Source organism: Calliopsis andreniformis, chromosome 6 (genome assembly GCF_051401765.1).
Source record: "Calliopsis andreniformis isolate RMS-2024a chromosome 6, iyCalAndr_principal, whole genome shotgun sequence".
Classification (NCBI taxonomy): domain Eukaryota; kingdom Metazoa; phylum Arthropoda; class Insecta; order Hymenoptera; family Andrenidae; genus Calliopsis; species Calliopsis andreniformis.
In genome coordinates this window covers 6837527-6852986 of record NC_135067.1, presented here as the reverse complement: position 1 = coordinate 6852986, position 15460 = coordinate 6837527, and the positions used below count along the sequence as shown (strand labels likewise).

The 15460-nt window shown below is 37.1% G+C and overlaps 1 protein-coding gene across 1 annotated transcript in view; it reads right to left on the bottom strand.

Annotated features, from left to right (window-relative positions):
• Positions 1 to 6983: 6983 nt before the first annotated feature.
• Ache-2 (acetylcholinesterase 2) overlaps positions 6984 to 15460 on the bottom strand; it is a 196681-nt gene continuing 188204 nt past the window's right edge. The window contains exon 6 of the mRNA XM_076380881.1: positions 6984 to 8705. Coding sequence (XP_076236996.1) covers positions 8581 to 8705 — 125 coding nt within the window. The 3' untranslated portion in view covers positions 6984 to 8580. The remainder of the gene's footprint in view (positions 8706 to 15460) is intronic.

Here is a 15460-nt window from a genome sequence, read left to right as displayed (position 1 = left end):
GTTTTCCTCCGTGGACACATTGACGGCGACAAAAATGGGCCGAGCGCGTTTCACGTCGAGGCACTAATCCTAACATTAAGTCCTTACGACAAGACGCGTGGGTAATTAGCTAATGATATGTGAGGACGTGCTTAATCATTAATGAGAGGGGTGCGTTGCACGCTGGAAAAGCGTATACGGCCCTGCGCTTACATGTGTTAAATCTCTAATGAAGGTACGTCGATTAGGTGTCGCGTCAACGCTACGAATCACATTTCTCAACCCTTTGACTGCTATGGACACCTATAAGCATCCAAGTGACTAATGCAAGCTGCGTCTTAAACGCCTATAGGCTTCGACGTCCATAGTTAACTGAGAGAGCTGTAAGATCTTTGCACAGAGTCTGTGGAAAGTACTCGATTTGAAATGCTTGAAAGGTTAAGTGTCCTTCCAAGTTTGCGTGTTAGGTTTGAGCTGAACCTTGGCCAGGACCGAAGTAGATCGTTTTTGGATTTGAGCTAAGGATTATATTTATCTTCAGGCTCAGAATCAAAGATGATCCACTGGGACTTGGAGAATCTTCTAGGCTCGAACTGATCAATTCTTCTTGTCTGATTATTTATAAACGTAAACATAAACATAGTGTTCGGATAGGATTCAAATATGTGTCGTGGTTAGGCCTAAGGTAGACATCTATAACCTAGCGAACATGTGAGACATAGAGAATTTTTAAATCTAAAATTGTCCAACCCTTTTGTTTACTGCTTCATAACATAACAGATTTATGTACTAGGCCTGGGCTGGATTTCCATTAGATCTGAACTATACCTCGATTAATGTGGATTAAAAGCTCATAAAAAGAAAAGTCGCCAAAGAATAACAGAGTTTGCAAGGTGATAGAATTTCTGCTAAGAAATCCAATGCTTTTATCGTGGATGCAAATAATGCTCACATCAGTAATTTTCAGATTCAGAACTCAGGACCCACTGACAATGAGCCATTGGAAAGCTGTTTAGGCTGGTAGTGTTCAGTCTTCCCGTCACAGACATTTGTAACAATAATAATAATAGACCTCAATGAGGATCGAGTTAGACTTCAATTTCTGCACCTTTGGGCCTGAACCTAAAGTAACGTACTTAAGATAGAGAACCTTTGAGAAATGAAATCATTGAATCTCTCTTCAGCTTTTATAAAACCGTTCTTAATATAGACCTTGATTGAATCGGTGAATTGAAGAACAGTATAAGTCTAAAAACCACATTTTGAGATATTTGACCTGAACGTAGTTCTGTGCATCTTACATATCGCGACTCTGAAACCACAGGGTATTAAATCCACTTGTCTTCTATGTCACTTAATACACTTGGTCTCTGGGGTCTAAATATAGTTTCCAGATTACTTGGAAATGGCTAATTTCGGACTAGTACTATTCTTCAATTCAGCGATTCAATTAAGGTCGAGTCATGTCATGCTTAAAAACCAGTTTCAAATTATTCCACAGACCTAAATACCTGAATTATTTTATCACATCTTGGATAGAATCCGCATGATATTTAGCAGATTAGAGTGCACAGGCACTTTAGGCGTTAAACGCCTAATACTCTAGCAAAATTCCATCCGTGTTGCTCACGATCAGACCCGTCGAGTTTTCCGATTCGGTGAGCAGTAAGCACCTTTCCTAGTGAATGGTAGCGGAACACGCTCATCCTTGCTGTAAGAGGTAACGAAAATGGGTCAGACTTGGAATTATCTGTTTGACTGTTTGCATGTCTCGCCTTTCGACGCAAGGTTCGCTCATACGCTCTGTTTCCTGAAGAACAGCGAGCTCGCAGCGTTGATCGCGACACGTTTGAGCCTCTCGACGAAGCCTGCGACGGACGATAGATCTAGAGCCAACGATATTACATCGGTAGAAAATATGTTCGCTTTTCTCGTTTCTCTTTTTTTTTTCTTTTTTAATCAAAATACCGTGTCCTTTCTCTGTTCTCTTTTATTTAGTGTGTGCACGCGGCGTGCACACGACGATTAGACGCTCTCTCGATGCTCTAGCTACGAAAAGATCTCTATAGAATAGAGACAGAGTCGACTTTCTCTCTCACACACACGCACGCACACTCGCTCTCACTATACGTATGGTATATAGCGAGATATGATATATTTATATCGGTGATATGTATGAAATGGAAGATTCATGTTTCAGCGCTTCGTTCGTCGCGAGACGAGAGCGAAACTGTTCCAGTTCCCTTCGTTAAGCTCGCTCTGTTTCTTTGTTTCTTTCTCTCTCTCTCTCTTTTTTTTTACTTTTACGTCATCAGAAGTACCGTCGATTTAAAAGCTTTTTCTAGCCTCTCATAGTACCATTACTCAGTTTCACTGAGGTGTTTTGTCTTTTAGGCTTAGTCTTGTAAGATTGTTCACAGTTTTCCTAAAATTTGGTCCGAGTTGGAGTGGTTGAGTTAGGTTTAAGCTAAATTTAAACTAGGTTTGAGCTAGCAGAGTTAGATAACACGTGTATTTCAAGCAGTAAATAAAAATTCAATTATTTAATTTTCTAGCCTTATTTTTTAGAATAAAAATAGAGCGTGCTAAATTTTCAAATATAGTATCTCCTCGATATAAGCTCATTATAACATCTCTTCGGCTTTGTAACAAAACATAAGATCTACTTTTCAAAATTTTTGCAATAAATCTTACATTTACCACGTATATAGTATCAGTTACCAAAAAGTGGTACTTGAAACGTTCCTACTTGAAACGTTCCTACTTGAAATTTTGTCCAACCCTGCTGTTCAGCCACATTATCTGGCCTAGTTTTCCTGAGACCTGTTTTTCTCACGCGAGGAACGGTAATTCTCAAAAACTCGATTGCATCGAAGCCTCACCTAAGTTCCGAACGGTTTTTGCCATCGTTTCATCTCGTCTTGCGTGGAACGACCGCGGATCACTCTCACGGCGCTTTTCAGCGATCGATAAATCACCAAGACGGCCCTTAAACGATATGATGCGTCTATCTTAATCGATACTGTGTTCTAAATGTCACTGTGTGGACCTACGTCACGGAGCAAATTACACGGGTGCCTTAATAGCCTTACGTCTACGTCAACTTTGCCCGACGGCACACGTAATCTCGATATACAGCTGTATACTCATATATAGATCCATATTTATATTTATATAGTATGTATACGTATATTTACATCGCTTAACGATACATCCCTTAAGTGTCTGTTATTTCTTTTTTTTGTTTGTAACGTGTACACGATTAATTCACGAGGTGCCATTTTTCTTTCTCCCTTGCTGCTTTCATTTTTTTTTTTTTTGCGATCTCTGGCAGCCGTGCAACGAAACCAAGAAACCCTTTCCCTTTCTCTCATTCTTTCTATTAATCACTGTGTCGCTGTATTTTGGGGACGCACGAACTTCACTGCCTCGGAAAATTAGACAAATTGGGACCAAATTACCCGAGGAAACTTGTGCCTTCTTGTTTAGCAGAGTAAAAGGGTACAAGAGAAAGATGAGTTTTCTGCCTTGTTTTAAATAAAATTTAACACTGCACCTTCAACGACGCGCCCCCTTGAATTTTTCTCCCGCGTTTTTAGAGTTCCTCGAATTTGACCTGGACTCCTTTACTCCAATGGACTCTAAGATTGTATCATGTTTTTTGAACTCTTGCCCTTTCTCTCTCTACCTAAAAACAACAGATTACTTGCCACCGATAGTACTCGACGTATTTTTTGCTATTTTTTTTACAATTTTAAATACTTTTCTAGCAATTTATCTAATTTAAAGTTGTTCACTGACGGTATTGTCATTAGCTGTGCCCATCTCGAAAGTCCAGATCAAAAATGTCCTTACTTCGCGTCCCTGGTCCTTGCGTTAAACGCGGTGTCGATTCGCCTATCGTCGGGGGACCCCTAAATTTTATTTTCAAGCAAGAATGCTGGTACAGTAAAGATTGGAAGTTAGCTGGAGAGGGTGTTGAACGTCTGGACGTCACGAGTATCAGTGCGCCTCGAGGAGGAGGGATTTCACGTGAAGATTTTTTGAAAACCTTTTTGAAGGCTTTTCGTGTCACTCTGTCTGGCCTATTGCCTCTAGACGAAGCCATTTTTCTGAGGATTTCCCAGGGGATCAACACCTTCAGTTCAGAATAGTTTTACAGATCTTCGTCGACATAAATTTTTCAACATTCGTCGCGTCACGTCATTAGGCATTCTCGATAATCGATCACAGGCGGAAAAGGCTTTTCCTTAGGCCGTGAGCGTTGCTCTTCTCTATTCAGTAGACTGATTGTCGATCGAAAGATAATTCTCTGAAGCATGGAGCTCCCTCGTTAATTGATGGGGCTCCATTTTTATTAACTGATCGCGATTGTACTTGTTCGATGACCAATTAAACGGGGACAAGAGATTCTAATGATACGAGATGAAAAGTAAGGTACAGCGGACCTTTATCAATTAATTGGGCCTTACACTCGTTAACTGATCGCAATAAGGCGTATATGATGATCAATTAACGAGAATTAATCAATTAACGAGATGTATTTAAATTAATACATCTTTCAGAGGATTTGTGTTAAATAAACCTGAAGAGGTTTTAACTGAAGAGTTATTAAAGTTAGCTAACTCTTAAAGCTAATAACTTTAAATTTTTAAAGTTTAAGTTTAAAAGTTAGCTATATTAATTAATTGTTTTGACCTCGACTTCGTCAAAAAATCGGGATTGGACTAGTAACGTCATCAATTAGTCAAGGTTGGGAGTATTTAAATTGTTACAGGAATTTTTAACAGTGCAGCATGTAAAATGAAGTATATTCTGTATTAGCTAATTGATTAGGCCTCACCTTCTTTAGGAGAACACGATTGGACCAATAATGTGATCAATTAATCAGGGTTGGGTGTATATAAGTTGTTAAAACATTCAAAATGCTCTGCAAAAATAAATCCAAATCTATAATAGCACAGCGATAAAAATAATGAAAATTTAAACAGCTTATTTTCGCATGTCATGTTGTTAGGCACCCTCGATAATAATTGATTGTATTCGGGAAAGACTTTTCCTTAGGCCGTGAGCGTTGCTGTTCTCTTTAGCAGATTTATCATCGATTTAAAGACAATTTCCTGAAGCTCTCTCGTTAATTATTTGACCCCTACTCTGGGTAACTGATCGCAGTTGCACTCCTTCGATAACCACTTAACTGAAGTTAGATGTTTTCAAGTTTTTAGAACTTGTACAGAGATTTCGTTAAACTAGTGAATTCATGAGGTTCCCAACAGCGTGACGCGGTAAGTGTTGAAAATTTAAGCGACGTACGCTGTCGCCCTGATTTTTGCACGTCATGTCATTTGGAAGTGACGTTCAAGCGTGCCTCCTGACATTAACGAGAATTCCACTGTGATATATTGATTCTGATAAGTATGAACTTATTACAAAAATAGCTCCAAGTAGAAATAGCTAGGTCCGAAATAGATTCAACCAAATTTAAGTAAATTTAGAAACCAGCTGGTTGAGTACGTTCGATGGTTTTACTGTGTGTTATTTAATTTCGTGGATTGGCTTGAAACCACTCGTGATCCATCCCAGATCGTCGAGATTCTGAAAAGCACTTAACCTCGTGAATTTTTTTTTTTTTTTTTGCCTGATATCTCGAGTCAAAGCAACACCGACACCGGCTGGAAGATTGCAACACGTCAATAGGACAGGGAATTTATTTATAACGATGCAGAAACTCGAAAGGACAGCGTAGAGAGGCAAGTTTGTCCAATTTCGTGGGGCAAACAAGCAAAGCGTGAATTCCTCGGGAAGCTGACACGATCCGATGTCGCTGTTGCCTCGACTACTCTTCCTTTTTCGCTATTCCCAGCCAGCAAGTGGCACTTCCTGTTCGAAGATGTCCTCGAGCTACCTCGAGGACATAGAGCTGCATTTAACTCATTGAATTTTCAGCGACGTTCCCGTGATTGTTGAGGATACTAGGCTTTGTGTCTTGAGTAAAAATATCGATTGGTTCTTAAATTTTGAGAGTTGAGAATCATAGTGGCGTGTAGTGAAAATTTTGAGGGTTTGAGTTGATGACGTTTTTTGTTCAACGACGTTTAACAGCGTTTAGTTTTATGATTATTGGTTAAAAGTTTTTAGAGATGTTTTCATAATTTCAATGGATGTATTATATTTTTTATAATGATAGATGCAAAATACCATTGTGTGGAAACTGATAGATTGCCCTACACCACTATGATTTTCAGATTACTATTTTTTTAGGGGTAGTTAGACAATCGATAACAATTTTCAGTATTTTCGTATTTTCTCAATAAGTGTTATTGCATATAAAGACTTAGGTCGAATAGCTGATATTTAAGCTTATCAATCTGAATTCACAAATATACTGATATTAATGTTGATATTACGTATATTAATGTGTGAAGCACTAATGAGAAAATTCGAGGTAATGAAATTATTTTTAATACCGACAGTTTGTGGAATTGGTTATTTGTAAACCACTTTTAAAAGTTAAGACTCCAATAAATTGGAAATTTTGAAATCTAGAGAAGATTTGTGTTTTTGATTACTAGTATAGAAAAGTACAGTGACACTTTCGACGTTATATGTATTGAAGAAGAAATTTAATAGAAAAACTAGTGCTAGACCTTCGCAAGTAAAAAGTTTTATTTTTATACTACGTATTTTTGGTAGAAAGTTTTCAATATTATATTAAATATTTCTCAATTCGACACACGAGACTCTTAATATTGTTTGAAGTGAGTAACAACTATGCAAGGTAGAAGATTTCTTATACACTAATTTTGTTAAATAGATTTGTTCTAAATAGTGGCTTTCTGTTTTAGTCGATCCTTAAATTAATTTCGAATTTTTGTATCTTAAACGGTGCTCTGGCATTTCTGGTAGTTTATAATAGTTTGAGCTTTAAGTTTCAGAAATACCTAGCAACTTGGAAACGAATAGAGAAGATTTTTAAACGTTCCCATCTTAGAAAGTTTGAAAGTGTTGGAAGTAATTTACAAACGTTTGAAGATATTTGACTATATCTAAAGGAATGTTTGAAAAATTGAAAAGTGTTGAAAATGATTCTAAAACGTTTGAAGATGCATATTTAATTGTGTCTGAAGAATTGTGAAATTATGTTCAAGAAAATTTGAAGATATTTGAAAAAGTTTGGAGAAGTTTGAGTGTCTTTTCCAGTGTACTTATAGTAACTGTAGCTTCCTATTACTACAAATCAAGTGTGATGCGAGACCATCACCCTTTTAATCCAATCAAAAGATTCTTCCCTCAACAGAATCGACTTACAAATCCTCCTCATTTCAAACTCCGCCAAATGCCTATCCACAAACTCGTATCAAACTGCTCAACCATCCCCCGCCAGTACTTTCAGTCTCGATCACTATCGTTTCGTGGATTTCGTCACGTATTCCAGGACGGATCACAAAGTTGTTGATTGAAGGGTGTCCTGAAAGCCGAATAGACCTTCTGGACGCGATCCAAGCCACGATCATTCGAGTCACTCTCTATGTAAAACGGAGCACTTGTTGCGTTTTACTAATGAAACTTTTGTCATGAGCCATCGATCGCACGAACAGGTGGTTAATACCAGTGTCAACCGTTTACGGGAACTACTCTGGCCCAAACACGTTTTTCTCTTGTCCACCGTATCGATCGTCTCGCCCAGCGGCCGTGTTATTTATGTAAATCGGATCCCCGCATATTATCGTTCAAACCAGGCCAACGAGCGGTTACGAGCCGCCCTACGTCCATTTTTATTCAACTTCCCCGACAGCCTCTACTTGAGCTGGTCGTGTTGGCCACAGAGCTCGCAAATTCGAACATTTTAAACCTAGAACGACTCTGGTGGATGTCGCGAGACTATTTTATCCCCTGGGACTCCGCAAAACGCTACACCGAGTTTCGCTGAAAACCGACAGTTCTCCTCTCGAGGACGTGTACCAGGTGGTATTGAGACAGTCGCGCGAAGACTCATCTTTGACTACTGTCAAAGTTTGGCTATTCATTGACGTCTACAGGCGTTTCGGTGATCAATGCAGACTGCGCGGTGAACGCCCATAGACATGCTTAGATTATCGATAGAATTTCATTCGCATAGCTTGTGGAAAGTACTTCAATCGCTGCACTGAAAGGTGTTGAAGGGTCTTAAGCTGTCCCCGTTTTTGTAACCACGGCGTTCGTCAAACTCTTGACCCTCCCCGTCTGGAATCCTCCGATCAATCTGTTTCGTCCTAACGATGAACAGGGCTCTGTTGTTACCGTATCACTGGAGAAGAGGGCGAAAAGAGACTTCTTTGGGTCCAAAGAAACATTCAACACCCTTCACACCCTCTTCTCGTTTAATCCCTCGTTAAATCGCTGTATGAGCAGTGCTCTGTCCCAGGAATCCTGCGGCCCCTTTTTCAGTGGGAGGAGAAAAACAGCGTTTGGTGGGTTTTTTGGGATCCATCGATCTAACCAGCGATCAACGGGACACGTCGACCATCGACTGGACCGAAGCCCTGCGCGGCTGTTCGAACAACGGATTGTCAGCTTTGGGAAGGGTTGATCGATTCGGGTCCGTTTCCTTTTCGGCGTGGTTTAAATGACTCTCGACAGGACCAGGATCGACGACAGGATCGTGACGAGCAGGGAATCGCGCAGTTCGTCCGTTCCCGCAGACACGCTCGACGCTATCGCGCTGTTGCAGACCTCTGGCGCTGGATCTGAAACAAAAGAGAACACAGAGTTTAATGGGGAGATGGAATTCTAGGGACTTCGAGAGTTGGGGAAATTTTCGGGAAGTTTGGCAGGGTTTTAGGGTGAGATCTTAGGGGTGGGAAGTGAGGGGGTTTCAGGAACTAAGAATTGAGTATTGTTACCTTCAAATTACGAAAACATGTTTACAGTCTCAATGAATCAGACTTCGATCAGTGGGGACTTAAGTTATAAAAGACTGTTACTTTAAGTCGCTAAGTTGTATATCCAGTTCTAATAAGTTTGTAATTAAGTTCGTACTAATATTGTAAATGTTAATAAGTGCTTGTTGTAAGAGTTAAATCAAGGTTCTTAGACGATTCAAATTTTTTAAAAAATCAGTGTTTCTCTCTGCGAGAGTAACATTATTGGAAAATGTGAAGAATTTGGGAAATTAAGGTAAATGGAAAAACTGAGTAAATTGAGGAATGATAAGGGAAGTAGGGATATAGGAAGAAGAAGAGGAAATTAGAAACAGAAGATTCGTAGGAAGAGTAAAGGTTTTGAGGGGGCTAGAAAATTAAGAAAAATGCAAAAATTAGATAAATACCAGAATTTAGAAAATTGGAGAATATAATCAAATTAGATGCATTAAGGAAAATTGAAGGACAGCGAAAGTGGAGGAAAGACAATGATATTAAGGAAGTGAATAATCGAAATTAATAGGGTATTGGAGAATTATAGAAATGATAAAAATGGGGAAAGTAAAAATTTAGGGAATTCAGAATAGACTAGAATTTCAGAGATTTTGCACTTTTAAAGTGTGCAACATGAATGTTAAGGAAAATGAATAACCAAAATGTACATAAATATAAAGAACTAGGGAAATTAAGGAACTATGAAAATAGGGATATTAGGGTAAAGTAGAAAAGTATTGAAATTAAGAAAGTAGGGAAATGTGGCAAATTTAAGGAAATAAAATAATTATTGACATTAAGAAACACTTAAGCATTCTAGGCAAATAGAAATATACAAGAAAATTGGAAAATACAATAATAAATATATCCAGGAAAATTAGAAAAATGGAAAAAAACCTGGAATGAGGAAATTAAAGAAGTGCAATAAGGTAGGAGCTATTTGGGTAAATTATAGCAACTAGAGAAATGGGAGACGAAGAAATTACAGAAAATAGTGAAATAAAGGAGATAAAGACATGCTAGAATAATTAAAAAACGAGAATTATCAGCCGAACAGAAGAAAAGTAATGCAATCATGAAAACGAGAAAAATTAGATGAACCGAAGAAATGAGAGAAATTAAGAAGATTCTGAGAAATAACAGAAGTTCTGAAATACTGAACTTTTGAAAAGTTAATCGCACAGCAAACTCAGGTAGAATTCAAAGTTTGAAAAGGATTTTGTAAATACGCACATAAGAAAAATTGTACAAATCTGGTAGACTTTGTAATTCCAAAGAAGTAAAACTGATATTCTTACTAAAGGAATACATAAAACTGATAGCGCCAACTATGAAAGTCGCGACACGTATGAAAATCAGGTCGACTTATAAAATATTTCCTTCTCAATTTTTTTTTTATATATAGAAATGATATAAAAGTAGAACACTCCTTCAATATACCGACTCGTCCCACCGAGATTCTTTTTTAACCGCTACTCATTAACGCGATCCATGAAACCAGTCAGTTCAGACAGAATCTGTTTCACATTTAATTTGGAGCGACATAAATATTCGAGCACGTTGGATCGCCGCGAAAAGATGCCCGTCCATCGAATCTCTGATTTCGAATTCCCTTTGACACAGCACTAATCTCTGACGAGATCGAACGAGCAGAAGAAAAATGAGAAGAGTGAAAGAGAATAAGTTTCTCGGCTCTTTGTAATCTCTGGCTGTGACGCGAGAAGAATTCGCGTGAAATTGCGTCGCGTAGAGGAAAAGAAGAGAAAAGTGGAGAGGGAAATGCTGCGCTCGCTCGGCAGGATAACGAGTTTCCGGTTTTCCAGGCTTCGTAATTTCCACGGGCCGAGCTGGTGGGTAATCGAGCATCCTTCCGGTTGCGATGCTTGTTCCTGAATTCTTGTGAATAAATATTTGTGAGTTTCAAACAGACAGGGGTGTTGGGGGTGGGAGTGGGGGGTTAATTCGATGGTCTATGACCACTACGAGAGTGGTTTATTCTAGATTGACAGGTCGCCAGTTCAGTCTTGCAAATGAGGGGTTTGTTAAAAAGTATCTAAAAAAATTAAGGTTATATTTGAAAAGGAAAATTTAGGAAAGTATGGCGATAGTAGAAGAAATATACAGGGTCTTTCATAGCATGTGGAACACACTTCGAGAGTTGATTGTATGCCTAAAAACAATGAAAAAAGTCGTATAAACACATGCTCTATCTCTTTTCGTTTATGAGACATAATTGATTTTATTCCTTTTCTACTCATAGACTGCAATAGTTCATAAGCAAGATTTTTAATTGGACCTTTTTCTCTTGATGGGAAACTAACAAGCACGAAGTACGTTGATTTTTTGAGCACGCGTTTATACGAAATATTAGAGGAAGTTCATAAGTACTAGGAAGAGGAAGTATTATATTTCTGATAGATTAATATGATTAATATGACTTCTATCATGGCAAGATTTGGTCGACGTTGACATACACTGAAGGTACGCAGCTTTATTTGTTTATGTCTCGAAAATTATCGAAAAAGCCACATATTTTGTATATATCATTAAGTACTTGTACATTATCATTTTGCAAAGATATATTATAATTGAAGTTGACCACTGGAGTCATTTCCCTCATAGGTCTGCACTCATAAAAAAGTCATGTGACTTCCGAATTCTAAGCTATGTGATTTAAAGAGAGGTAATTAAATGGGAAAGACTGATTGCTCGTCGCTCACGCGATCTTGATTCACGCCGAAGTCCCTTGAACACGATCTACCTTATTTTCCTCGTGTTCCAGGAAGCGTTATTAAAAGAAAGAGGGTGGTTGGTAGTTTAAACTCGATTGAAGGGGAATTAAGTGGCCTGTTAATTGAAGCGGCGAAGAAATTGGCTGCGCAGCTATTTCAGAGTTGAAAGGTGGAAGATGAACCACATGATAATTTTAGCTTCTCAGATTTGTTTTCGATTTTCAAGATGAAGGCGAATCGTCAATTAGGGAGATCAGCAATAGTTGACGAGTGATGAGAAGGTTAGAGAGACGAGGGAAATGTAAGGAAAATGGAAGCAATTGAAGTGTTGGAGATTGGGAAAGTAGGAAGACTATACAGAGACTAGGAAAAATGGAAGATTAGAGAACCTAGGAAATGTTGAGAAATTGTAGAATAAGTGGAAATTAAGATTCGGCGTAAAAGGAAAAATTGAAGGGGAGAATAGGACTATTAATAAAAATCTAGAAGTGCCAAATTAAAATAGTATAGTACAGGATGTTGGTAATAAAATAATTACGTATGAAATAAAAACGGTATGAAATAAAAAAGGACAAGCGTATTGGAATTATGAAAAGTGATAGAAATGAAAAATTATAAAAGAAGAAATAATGATATTGTAGAATAAAAGAAGCTTAGGAAAAATATTTATATTAAAACAACAAAATTGTAAGAAATTTTGGAAACATAGTGAAGTAGAAAAAACAAAAAACTATATATAATAAGATAATTATCACATTTAAAGCACTAAAGAATTAAAAAAATTATTAAATAATGAATTCAGTAAATGCGGGAAAATTCAAGGAAAGGCAAGAATTAAGAATATGTACGAAAATAGAAAATTTGGGAAAATGTAGTGTGTTTTAAATGTGCACTGAAAAATGAAAATAAGGAAACGGAGAATTAGGAAAAGTGTATAGGAAGGATACAATGTAGCACAAATAGAAAAACTGGGATAAGTATGAAAAATATTAATATTTCCGGAACGTGAGAAAATTACTTAATATAGAAAAGTTGACGCGAGTGTGGGAAACAGGAATATTAGGAAAATATGCGCCGAGTTCCTCGAACACAATCTCCGTTATTTCTGCACGTTTCAGGAAACATTATTGGAAGAAACACGACAGCTAACAATTTAAAATCGATTACAGGAAAATGAAGTGTACACTTAATGAAGGGTAAAAAGAAGTTAACTACTGTTTCAGAGTTTAACAATAGAAAATGAACTGCGAATTTATTGTTAGATTATTTTTCAGGAGTCAAATCTGGGCGAATTTGATAAATTGAAAACATTAGAAAAGTAGGTGAAATAGGAGTTTGGTGGAATAGGAAATATGGAAAACATAAAGAAATTATGTGAAAAAAGAAAATACATAAATTAGGAAAATTTAAGAGAGGAATTAAGAGAGTTTGCAAAAGAAGAAAAATCATAGAAACTATTGAAATTACTGAAACTTGAAGAAGTGATGGATCATATTGAAATCAGGTAAAATATGAAAACTAAAAGATCAGGAAAATTGGAAAGAAGAATTAAAAAAATCAGTAAGATAAAAAATGTCATAGAGAAATTAGAAGAAATGCGAATATATGATAAATAAATTAGAGAAATTGTGCAGTGCTGAAATTCGGGGAATATTATAAAATTAGTAAAACATCGAGAAGTGAGACAAAATATGAAAATAAAAGAATTCGGAAAAAGAGCGATATAAAAAAAAAAAAATAGAAGAACTAGACAGGATGTAAAAGTAGAATGACTAGTAAAATGGTGGAAAACATTAAAATGAAGAAGATATAGAAAAATGGTTAAATTATAAAAGTAAAAGAAAACTATGAAAATGGAAGAAAAAGGTACGACCGCCCTCAAATGCAATCTGGGTCATTTCCCACGTATTCAATGTAACGTTTTCAAAAAAGAGAGACGACGGACGCCAATCTGAACTCTATTACAGGGAGTCGAAGCGTGCTATTAATCAAATCGTGAAAAAAGTTGACTGGCCAGCTATTCCAGAGTCTAACAATAGAACTTGAACCACGAGCTAATCCCAGCTTCTCAGATTGTTCTTCGATTTTTGAATTAGGGAAACCACTGCATAGAGAAAAGTCGGTGATCGATGGAGGTCCACAGTAGACTCTCTCGTTTTGCGGTCGGGCGACTTCTATGCTACCCACGAATGAATTTGTAAGAAAGACCACTGCACTCGGTTTTCCGATATTAATCTGGGGATCGCGAGCGATTGGGTCCTCCTGCGGTTAGACTATTTCCCATGGACCCACAGAACTTTCGAAAAGCTTTGACATGGATCAACTGACACAGTTTCCGCGTGAAAATTACATTTACAGACGTCTCGACCCCCTTTTTCCCTTCTGCTGTTCCCGAGGATCGTTGTTTCAGCCACTTTTCAAACATTTATACCCAATCCAGGTTTAACTGTGCTGTGGCAGGCGACGTGCCGCAGCCAGGAAATTTTACGTTTTCGATTAATAATTGGAAGGACGAGGCGATCAAACAACCAGGTTCAATCCTACGCAAACGGCGAGCAAACAGAAGCTGGGAATTATGCGAGGGAAACGGGTTCACGCGTGCTGCAACGCGTCACGCGATCAACCGCTGTTGTTGGGATAATGAAACGGGGAAAGCTGGCGTGGAAAATCTCGCGGCTATCGATCGGAAGGGCCTGAATTATGTATCGTAACACAGGCTCGAAATTGCAACAGATAATTTCAGAGCTGCTGCGTGAATGCATTACGCGGGCGAAGTGCTATGTTTGACGACTTCTTTTTGGGGGAGTCAGATGTCTTTGAGGAATGAATTAGAGATATTAAGTTTTGCTGGTTTTTACTGTGTGTGGTATCTAGTAATAAAGAAACTTAGCAATAGAATTCCAGAGGTTATTACGTATAATGATTGGATGTGTCAAGAATGTATAGAGAATGCAAGATGATTCATATATATCTTTGTTTTGGATGAAGTTAGAAAAAATCTTAGAGATGAGTGGTTGCCAAAGAGTTATAAGATGGTTAAATCGGTTTGCCCTAGATGGGGGTGTAGCGGTTATACGAAGGTCATTGACGTTTCTTTAAATGGATATCTACATTTTTTTTTAATACGTATCAATTCTCCTTCCTATTCTACATAAAAAGGTACTAGGAATATAGCTGGCAAAATAACAGTTAATAAAATACTTTGGAAAATTATGTTTACTAATGCATATGTTCAAACTGTTTTCCATTACATTCTCAAGATTTTGTACAACGTTTTTCAACTGTTTTCATTACTGAATTAAGTTCTTGCTTTACAATTTATTTCGATTTGTTCTTTTAGATCTTTTACAGTAGTAAAAGAGTGTGAGTATACTTTATCTTTCAAGTGTCCCCACAGAAAAAATATTGTCATCAATATGACCTACACATACTACCGTTAATGAGAAGAAAACTAGAGGAATATTGGCAATTGTGAGTTTATATATTTTTGATGAGACTATATGTAATTTTTGAAGTTTTAAATATTGAAAAATTTATAAACTCAAATATTGGAAAATCCGAATTTTTGTATTTTTTAAAATCTGAGAATTAGAAAGTTTATAGATTTGAATATTTAAACATTTGGATACTCAAGAATTTGAAGTATTTATATTTAAGTATTTAAATTTTTAGAGTTTTAAAGATTGGAAGTTTTTAATCTTTGATTATATTAGTAAACTAATCAGTTAAAAAATAAACTAATCACTAACATAAATTAAACATTTCATAAATGAAAGAAATAAGTAGATTACGCATTAAAACAACAAAGTTAGGTATCACTATAGTTTCAGATTGGTACAATTTCAACTGTTAATG